This window comes from Hemiscyllium ocellatum, chromosome 18 (genome assembly GCF_020745735.1).
Source record: "Hemiscyllium ocellatum isolate sHemOce1 chromosome 18, sHemOce1.pat.X.cur, whole genome shotgun sequence".
In the NCBI taxonomy this organism is placed as follows: domain Eukaryota; kingdom Metazoa; phylum Chordata; class Chondrichthyes; order Orectolobiformes; family Hemiscylliidae; genus Hemiscyllium; species Hemiscyllium ocellatum.
In genome coordinates, this window is record NC_083418.1 from 32,678,146 (window position 1) to 32,687,961 (window position 9,816).

General features: G+C 41.6%; 1 protein-coding gene across 1 annotated transcript in view; it reads right to left on the minus strand.

Moving 5' to 3' along the window:
- Positions 1–9,474, minus strand: part of LOC132824406 (acyl-CoA (8-3)-desaturase-like) — a 47,084-nt gene extending 37,610 nt beyond the window's left edge. The window contains exons 1-3 of the mRNA XM_060838839.1: positions 9,204–9,474; positions 1,506–1,616; positions 737–934 (exon numbers count right to left, since the gene is read on the minus strand). Coding sequence (XP_060694822.1) covers positions 737–934; positions 1,506–1,616; positions 9,204–9,374 — 480 coding nt within the window. The 5' untranslated portion in view covers positions 9,375–9,474. The remainder of the gene's footprint in view (positions 1–736; positions 935–1,505; positions 1,617–9,203) is intronic.
- Positions 9,475–9,816: the final 342 nt, after the last annotated feature.

The following is a 9,816-nucleotide window of genomic DNA, read 5'->3' on the forward strand; positions in this document are numbered from 1 at the left end:
TGTAATATTAAAGGGTTAAACTGCACTATCTTTGAGTGGGGCCAACAGTCATGCGGGAGTGCGAACGACTCCCCACTCCATTTAAACAGTCATTTGCTACTACTCCCCCTACTATTATCAAATTAAACTATCATTCAATCTCTTCCATTCAGAAATGCTTTCTAACCATCCTCCGAAGCTAGGTATGTCACACCTACATTGTCTTAGTGAATCATTGAGTCAGGAAATCATCTGCATAACGATTCCCCAGGATTAGGGCATTTACATTTGCATTATCTCTGAGGATGATCTCATCCTATCATTGTACCTGGGATAACATGTGACTGTGAGGCTGGGAGCTATCTTGAGTGGCATGTGACTGGAGGAGTGGCCTGAGTAACTGTGAGCATGACCAACTGACCTGTATAAAGAGGATGTGTTTTCATTGTTCAGGGCCTCTTTTGATTCGATTTTGCATGCCTGTGAAGTATGCCAAAGGGGGTCACCTGGCTTGTACAGGTTTTAATAAACTTTAATTGCTTGCAGAAGTTGGTGTATGCGAATTGCATCTCGTGTGTAAAATCTCGGGAAGAGAACCTAACATGGTAACTGTAGCTTGTTAAGATTATGTAGCACACATAGTCAGACCGAGTGATACATTTCCCACTTCATGTATTATGTAGTTCCACCTAACATGACAATTAGATTCCTACAGAAGGAATTTACCTAGTTAAGTGCATGATAACTGCAAACCCACCTGCACAATGGCCAGAAGAGCTGTGCTGATCATAAAGGGGACAAAGGAGGCACCAAAATACCATAGAGTGAGCCAGGCCGCAGCATCAAGGAGTAGTAGGTGTGCTAGCATTCCAGCAAAGAACAGCTTGTTCGGCTTGAGGAGGTTCGTCTTTTCCACAAGTGCACGCAGCTCATGGAAATCCTCTGTTATCAGTTTCTGAGACAGTGAAACAGAGAAAGAGACCATGAGTTTAAAAAAAACATGCTGCTTAGCAGTGTGAGTGGAATCTCACTTTGAAGAATCATTGCACAATGAGAAATTAATGCTGCTTTGCATTTTTAATTTATATGGAAAGAAAAATGCCAGCAAAATTCTTGTGAACAATGTCTAAAATAGGAAACAATTATCTGTTTTGGTGTAAACAGGATAGCAATTGTTTATTCAAAACATTGATTCTCCTATTCCTCAGATGTTGCCTGTATGGCTGTGCTTTTCCAGCACCACATTCTTCGACTCTGATCTCCAGCATCTGCAATTTTCTCCTTTGAAATTCATGGTGATAGAAACAACATAAAAGGCAGGAGGACTTGTATTTATACACGGTGTCTTTCAACCCCTCAGAATTATCCAAACCACTTTAAACAATAAAATACTTCTCAAATATCATCACTATTCTATTGTAGGAATGCACACATCATAATTCTCATCCAGTAACAATCAAGCCATTCTCTTTAGAGAAGGCAATCTTGGATTATTCTGCAGAACAGTGACCGCACATGGTACTCACACTTTTCCAAGATTCCAAGCTGGGCTGGTCAGGAGCAAGCTCTCCAATCAACAGCGAGTTCAGATACTTGCTCACCAGCGTCTTATCAATGTGGAAGGCAGTGAAGGGATCCTAAAGGAAGAGATCGGTAGTTAGCTGGAGTAAAGCACTTTATTTGTGGTAAAGTCTGTGCAAGATTTGAAAATGTTCCAACATTCAGAATTTTTTAAACAAAGGGAAACCCACAATGGAAGCTTAAATCCAATCATGCAGGACATCACTCTGCTTAAGAAGAGTAAAGTTGGACATGAGGACAAGTAGTTCACAACCATATTCTCAAGGACAGTTAGGGATGGATGCTAAATACTGGCCTAGTCACAATATCCACATCTCAAATTAATTTTTTAAGAATTCAGCATTCACTGCACTCAGAGAATTAAAATTACAATGGAACACCAAGGCAGCACAGAGAGTTGAAAAAAGACTAGCACCTTCAGAAAGTTAAAAATCACACAACACCAGGTTATAGTCCAACAGGTTTAATTGGAAACACACTAGCTTTCGGAGCGACGCTCCTTCATCACCTGATTAAACCTGTTGGACTATAACCTGGTGTTGTGTGATTTTTAACTTTGTACACCCCAGTCCAACACCAGCATCTCCAAATCATGACCTTCAGAAAGAACAGTGAAATTAATCAATAAGTCCACACACACATTACTGGGTCTCAGATCATACCACTTGATTGTTTGTTGCAATACAGTGAAATAATTGAAGGTGAAGATTTAGCAACCTGTTATTCATAAAGTTAAGTCTGTCACAGGGGTTATAATAAATCTCATATCTCGTGATAAGTGTAGTCAACAACATAAAATAGACAGGGGCACACTGCTTACATCAAGCATACTGCTGTTAAAAAGATTTTAGCATTGGATGGCTAAAGCAGAGAAATATATTATTTGTAGCAAGGCATCACTCTACATAGACAGGAGCTGGGTGAGATATTCAGTTAGAGATAAAGGCATGTCCCATAGTCCGGAGTCCTGCTCAGAATACAAATGTACAAACAAGAAAGGAGAGTAGGCTCTCCATCCTTCTTGCCTGTTCTACCGTTCAATAAAATTGTGGCTGAGCTGATTTTAAACTTAACTCTACATTCCTGCAAGCCTCTGATAATTCTTCACCCTCTTGATAATCAGGAATCTATCTGTAGCTTAAAACTATTTAAAAATTCAGCACCCACTGCTATTTGAGGAAAAGATTGCCAAAGACTCTCAACGTTCAGAGAAAATTTCTTTCCTCATGTCTGTCCTAAATAGAGTATCTCCTTATTTTTAAATTATGACCCCTAGTTTCAGATTCTCCCACTGGTGGGAAAAATTCTTTCCACATTCAACCAATCATGTCCTTGGGGCCATCTGTGTTATAATTAAGTCACTTCTGATGATTCTAAACTTCAAAGGATACAGGCCCTCTCTGATTAGCCTTCTTTTTATGGTAATCTGCTCATTCCACATGCTAATCTAGTAAACCTTCTCTGAACCGTTGTTTGAAGACAAGAGAACTGAAGACCTGCCACACTCCATCTCACACTCTGTCTTCAGTATTGCTCCTTGACAGGTCTGCAGGATCTGGGAGGTTGCCGTATGTTTAAAATGGTTCGACATATTTCATAACCTCAGCATGTGTCAATATCTCCTGCCTTATCAATGCGAGCAAATAAATTGAAGATATTTTAAAAATCATTAAGTCATTGGCAGGCTGCTCCAACAGTGCTGTGAATACCAATCTCAATGGGAACTAACTGTAACCTGTGAAAATCTTGAATGAATTGTTTCTCATTCAATTTTTAAGGACAACAAAATTTAGGGGAGACAATGGCCTAGTAGTATTATTGCTGGACTGTTAAATCAGAGACCCAGATAAATTTGCACATGATCCGTGTTCTAATCCTGCCACAGCAGATGGTGGAATATGAATTCAATAAATATATGAAGTTAAGAATCTAATGATGACCATGAATCAATTATCAATTGTTGGAAAACAAACCCATCTGGTTCAGTAATATCCTTCAGAGAAGGAAACTGCCATCCTTACCTGGTCTGGCCTACATGTGACTCCAGATTCACAACAATGTAGTTGACTCTTAACAATTAGGGATGAGCAATAAATGTTGCTTAGCCAGCAATGCTCTCATCCCGTGAATGCATAAAGAAAAAAAATAAGTTTGACCTGAAAAATTACTGAATGCATGTGCAATTTAAAAACTACTGTCAGATCCTAATAAAATGCTGATGGTTAGTTCAGAAATTCCACTACACAAGGAGCTTCAGTTAATTACATATTAAAACTGATTGATTTATTCACTTCAATAAAAAGGTGATTTGTACAACTGCATTGGGGGAGGGGGAGCTGTATAAACAGGAACTATACAAATATACACCAAACAACTGTCACAATTCTAAATTATCAGAAATTCCATAAAAACAACCCAGAAAAACAAAACACCATATAGTTACAGGAGGACAAGGAGCAGTTATGTTTCTTGGAAAATTAACACAAATTGCTCTTGAAGTTGCAATGCTTAACTTTTCAGTTCACTCTCTTGCTAAGACACACTTGCAAAATCACAAAATTTTCCAGGAACCAGAGCACAATGGTAGAATATAATTACTTTTCACTTTGTGCCAAAACATATTCAGTGACCTATTTGAGTGGCAATCTAGTCCAGATTTAGTGCTGCAGTTGGAAACATGTTTATTAGAAAAAAGAAGCTTTTAAATAAGTGTCCAATCCTCCACTTGTACAGTAACCTCATTTGAGTCCTAATGACGGTCCTGCCTGAAACTTTGACTCTCATGTCCCTTTGATGCTGCTTGATCTGCTGTACTTTTTCCAACTCCACATTTTATCGACTCTGACTTTCCAGCATCTGCAGTCTTCACTATCTTCAAGTAACCTCATTTTAAAAGACTTATAAACAAACTACAGTATTTTGAGCTACTAATCGTAAGAGGGTATCTCAGTGTTTAGTAACAAAATACATTTAGAGTCATAGAGTCATAGAGATGTACAGCATGGAAACAGACCCTTCGATCCAACTTGTCCATGCCGACCAGATATTCCAACCCAATCTAGCCCCACCTGCCAGCACCCGGCCCATATCCCTCCAAATCCTTCCTATTCACATACCCATCCAAGTGCCTCCTAAATGTTGCAATTGTACCCACCTCCACCACTTCCTCTGGCAGCTCATTCCATATCCGTACCGCCCTCTGTGTGAAACAGTTGCCCCTTTGGTCTCTTTTATATCTTTCCCCTCCCACCCTAAACCTATGCCCTCTTGTTCTGGACTCCCCCACCCCAGGGAAAAGACTTTGCCAATTTACTCTATCCACGCCCCTCATAATTTTGTAAAGCTCTATAAGGTCACCCCTCAGCCTCTGACGCTCCAGGGAAAACAGCCCCAGCCTGTTCAGCCTCACCTTATAGCTCAAATCCTTCAACCATCCTTGTAAATCTTTTCTGAATCCTTTCAAGTTTCACAACATCTTTCTGACAAGAAGGAGACCAGAACTGCATGCAATATTCCAACAGTGGCCTAACCAATGTCCTGCACAGCCACAACATGACCTCCCAAGTCCTGTACTCAATACCAATAAAGAAAACATACCAAAAGCCCTCTTCACTATACTATCGACCTGCGACTCCACTTTCAAGGAGCTATGAACCTACATTCTCTTTGTTCAGCAACACTCCCTAGGACCTTATCATTAAGTGTATAACTCCTGCTAAGATTTGCTTTCCCAAAAAGCAGCAAGCACCTCGCATTTATCTGAATTAAACTCCATCTGCCACTTCTCAGCTCATTGGCCCATCTGTTCAAGATCCTGTTGTAATCTGAGGTAACCCTCTTCGCTGTCCACTACACCTCTAATTTTGGTGTCATCTGCAAATTTACTATCTGTACCTCTTATGCTTGCATCCAAACATTTATGTAATTCCTCGAATCCCATGAGCAGCATTTACCGTTTCATATGCTGTCGCATTGTTTTGGAACTTTGTGGAACAATGACCTCTTGCTGGCCCCTCTCCCCCATGAGAACATTCTGCACCCTCTCTGAGACATCTTTGACCCTGGCACCAGGGAAGCAACACACCATTCTGCTTTATCGCTGCTGGCCACAGAAACGTCTGTCTGTACCTTGGACTACAGAATTCCCTAACACAATTGATCTCTTGGAAGCCGACGTATCCCTCGTTGTATTAGAGCCAGTCTCAATACCAGAATTTCTAATGTATTTCATAGTATTCTAGTTGCTAATATTCAAATTTCTAATAGAGAAGCACAATGATTCATAAGGAATCTTAGGGTAGCACATAACCACCAGACAGGTTGTACTGTAAAGGGTTCTAAACTGCTTCACCAAACACCATACATATCAAAAATTAGAATTAGCAAACTGGAAGTGGCATAGATACAGGCAGGTCCCACCTCAGAATGGGGAGAGATATCCTCTGTCATTCTCCATTGTATAACTTGTGGGCGGCACGGTGGCACAGTGCTGGCACACAGCGCCTGAAACCCGGGTTCAATTCCCGACTCAGGCGACTGACTGTGTGGAGTTTGCACGTGGGTTTCCTCCAGGTGCTCTGGCTTCCTCCCACAGTCCAAAGATGTGCGGATTAGGTGAATTGGCCATGCTAAATTGCCCGTAGTGTTAGGTAAGGGGTAAATGTAGGGGTATGGGTGGGTTGCGCTTCAGCGGGTCGGTGTGGACTTGTTGGGCCAATGGGCCTGTTTCCACACTGTAAGTAATCTAAACTACAGAGTATATACTGTTTCATGAAAGCAGGACAAATATGACCAGAACTGAGTTTAGTCTTTCATATTCATAAAACGGTTCCATTCCTTTAAGATCTAAATGCTCCAAGAGAGCTATAAGCAAACAGAAGAAAAAGCTAGTTTGGTATTTACATCTAAACCAGGAAAGAGACACTCCTTTACAGGTAGTTACTCTCCTGGATCATTTCTGAGCTGTAATTACATACTTCCAAACTATTGAGTTCTGGGAACAATTGTTCTTTCAATCGAGCAGTTTTTGAAGGTTAGACAAGTTTCAGATCACATAGCAGTACTTGTAACAAAATTCTTTCTTTTTCAACCTGTATGGAAAATAGCTTCCAAAAGAAGAATACAGCAGCTGTGTTTCCTGACTTGAGAGCATTGAAGTTTTGCAAATATTACTTTGATGAGTTGTTAGTGCTACAGAGATATATGTTTTAAGACAGACAATTCCAGGTAATGTTATTCAATAAGCTGGATATGTTTAAGGTCTAGAAGAATGGACTGCCTTAGAGATCTATAATAACTGTGAATATTTTATAATTTTCATGAAGTTTTCACCTCCAATGCTCTCCAGCACATTCATGCAAGCAGATGTCATCTACTTGGCTTCAAAAGATGACTTTACCCACCTGATGAAAGAGCAGCGCTCTGAAAGCAAGTGCTTCCAAATAAATCTGTTGGAATATAACCTGGTGTTGTGTGATTTTTAACTTTGTACATCCCAGTCCAACACCAGCATCTCCAAATCAAGAGACAGACATTACAAAAAAAATGAACAGAACTGGAATCATAGCATGTACTATTGGAAAACATGTTTGCAAAGACCATATCATCATGCCTCCCCCTTAATAATATCAATGCTTAAGTCAAACTCAAAATTTTGTGGATGGGAAACAGATAGAACTTGACCTACCAGTACGTTTAAAAGTAACTCTATGTCAGACACTTGCCTCCAAAGAAAGCTTTACCAAAGTAGATTTTTAAAAAAGAGCAGAAATTGCTTCTGAAATAAACTTGAGGGTACAACTTGAGGAGCTCATGTGCAAAAATGCACAACTTGTTTTCTATCTCTGCTAATTAATGGAGGAATATTGCACTGCCTCAGTATTTGAATTATTTACACAAAAACTAATGAGGTTAAATCAAACCTTGAAAATAATAATGCTATTGGACATACAAACACCAAACAATTAAAAGTCCTGAAAAATATCTATATTCTTAACATGACATGTCGTATTGCAAAGAATTCCTCAAGGGAAATCAGATATCATAATTACTATTTTTCAACTTGTTTCAATTTTTCAATACTTTTCACCACTGACTCTTTCGAAACAAATCTACATGAGAATGAGTTGCATGCTCAATATGAAACGTTTTCCTCATTACCAGGTCTGATGAGAGATAGGCTGGCTTCAAGCTGTCACCCAATCTCTGGGAATTACTTTAGATGTGGGATCATAGGATGTGTGGCAAAAGGACACTCTTGAGGACTCCAGAAGTTCTTCTGAGTATCCACAGTGCAGTTGAGGATATCACACATCTATTCGATGGCTCCTCAGTTTCAGAGGGTCTACAGGAGAGGTTTATCAGTTTCCACAATGCTGATCCTAAGGCTCTGGATGGCCAAGTCATGTACCAACTAAACATTTGATACTTTCCAAATTTTTATATGTATTGCTTGAATCTTGAATCTTATTCTCAGCCTTAGTGTAATAATTCAGCATTCTCACATGACTTTTTAATTGTTGATAAGTGATCTTCATAATTCAGTACTTTTTAATTATTTCTCTGTGAACGTTCCCGGAACTTTATTTTATACTTTTCTTTGATTGACACTAAGAACATTCTTTAATTGTTGATCATTATCCTGATGTTATCTGCAGCCCTTGTTTTTACCAAGATGAAGGTGGTGGTGGTGGGGGGGGGGGGGGGGGGGGGGAAGTAGAGGAGACCACATCGGGAGCAACAGACACAGTGGATGATGTGTGTAGAGGTGCAGGAAAATCTCTGCTGGATGTGGAAGGATCGTTTGGGGCCTTGGATGGGTGCAGGTTTTACACCTCTTGCGATGGCAAGGGAAGGTGCCGGGAGTGGACAGTGGGTTAGTGGGAGGCATGGACCTAACCTGTCCATCTTCTATCCACTCCACCCCCTGCTCTGACCTATCACCATCACCCCCCACCTTCATCTACCTAAGCATTGCCAGCTACCTTCCCCTATAGCCTCACCTCCCCTCCCATTTATCTCTCAGTCCTCTTGGGCATTACCCCCAACCACCCCCCCCCCCACTCCCCCCCCACTCCTGATTAAGAGCTTACGCTCAAAACGTCGACTCTTCTGCTCCTGGGATGCTGCCTAACCGGCTGTGCTTTTCCAGCACTACCCTTCCATCTCCAGCATCTGCAGTCCTCGCTTTCTCTGGAAAGCAGGGAATGGGCTGGCCATACCATCTGATCTTTAATGAAGGTGATTTCGGGTTTTCTGTTAAGCGTGAACTCGCTAGTCAATGCATATTGCCCATTATGGTTTAGGTCACAGCAAAGCCGGTCTGATAATAAAGCAATTTTCCTGCTTGGAGCCCTACAGAAAGATCCAATATGTGAAGGACACACTGCAAAGACATGTCAATGAGTGATCTGTGTTTTTTTCCTTGTATTACTCATTCTCTCTGATCATGGATCAATAGTAACAAAACAACTCCACTCCATCAGCTTTAAAACAAAGATCCTCGGGAACTTGGCGTGGTACTATTTGAGATTTCATCGGTCTCTGGTTGTCGCTCACTCATGTCGCTTTCCCTAGTGGTGAGTGATTGCTTGGAAAGAGACCTCTCTCTTTCACCCTCATTGCTGTCAATGCTCCAATCTTACCGTAGCGTCCTGCCCAGCGTAGTGCCCGATCACTCGGGCGCCTCCCGGGTGCCTTTTGCTGAATTCCGAGATATCATAGACCTTCCTGTGGATCACCAGCCAGCGGTCGTTGCGGCTACAGTGCTTCTGCACCTCCTCCCAGGTGAAGAACCTGTCCAGACCACACTCCATCACTTTCCTCACTGCCCGGCCGGCACGTATCTCAGTCCAGGAGTGATGCGCTCAAGCCCTGTCTACATCTCCGTCGAGGCCACTCTCTGTACCTGCCTGCCTCCCCAATTTCAGAACCACATTCAGCAACTGGCACTGGGATCCCGCCCCACCGCCACCTATTGGATAGTGTTCACATCAATCACAACTACATTCCAGAGTGGTTGGCTCATGAATCTGTCAATCGCACTTGCAGGTTCCCACGCTGCTATTGGTGGATATCCGAGGCGGTAATCATACTATGTTCATATCCTATTGGCTAAAGGAGGCGCCTATTCCCCATATGCCAAATGCTATTGGAACATCTGGTAACGGGTCTCCCCTCACGCGGTTTTTTCATTGGTCACTGCACGGACAGCAGATTCACCGAGAGGGTGAGTGAAGGAAGGTTCTTTGTCTGCTG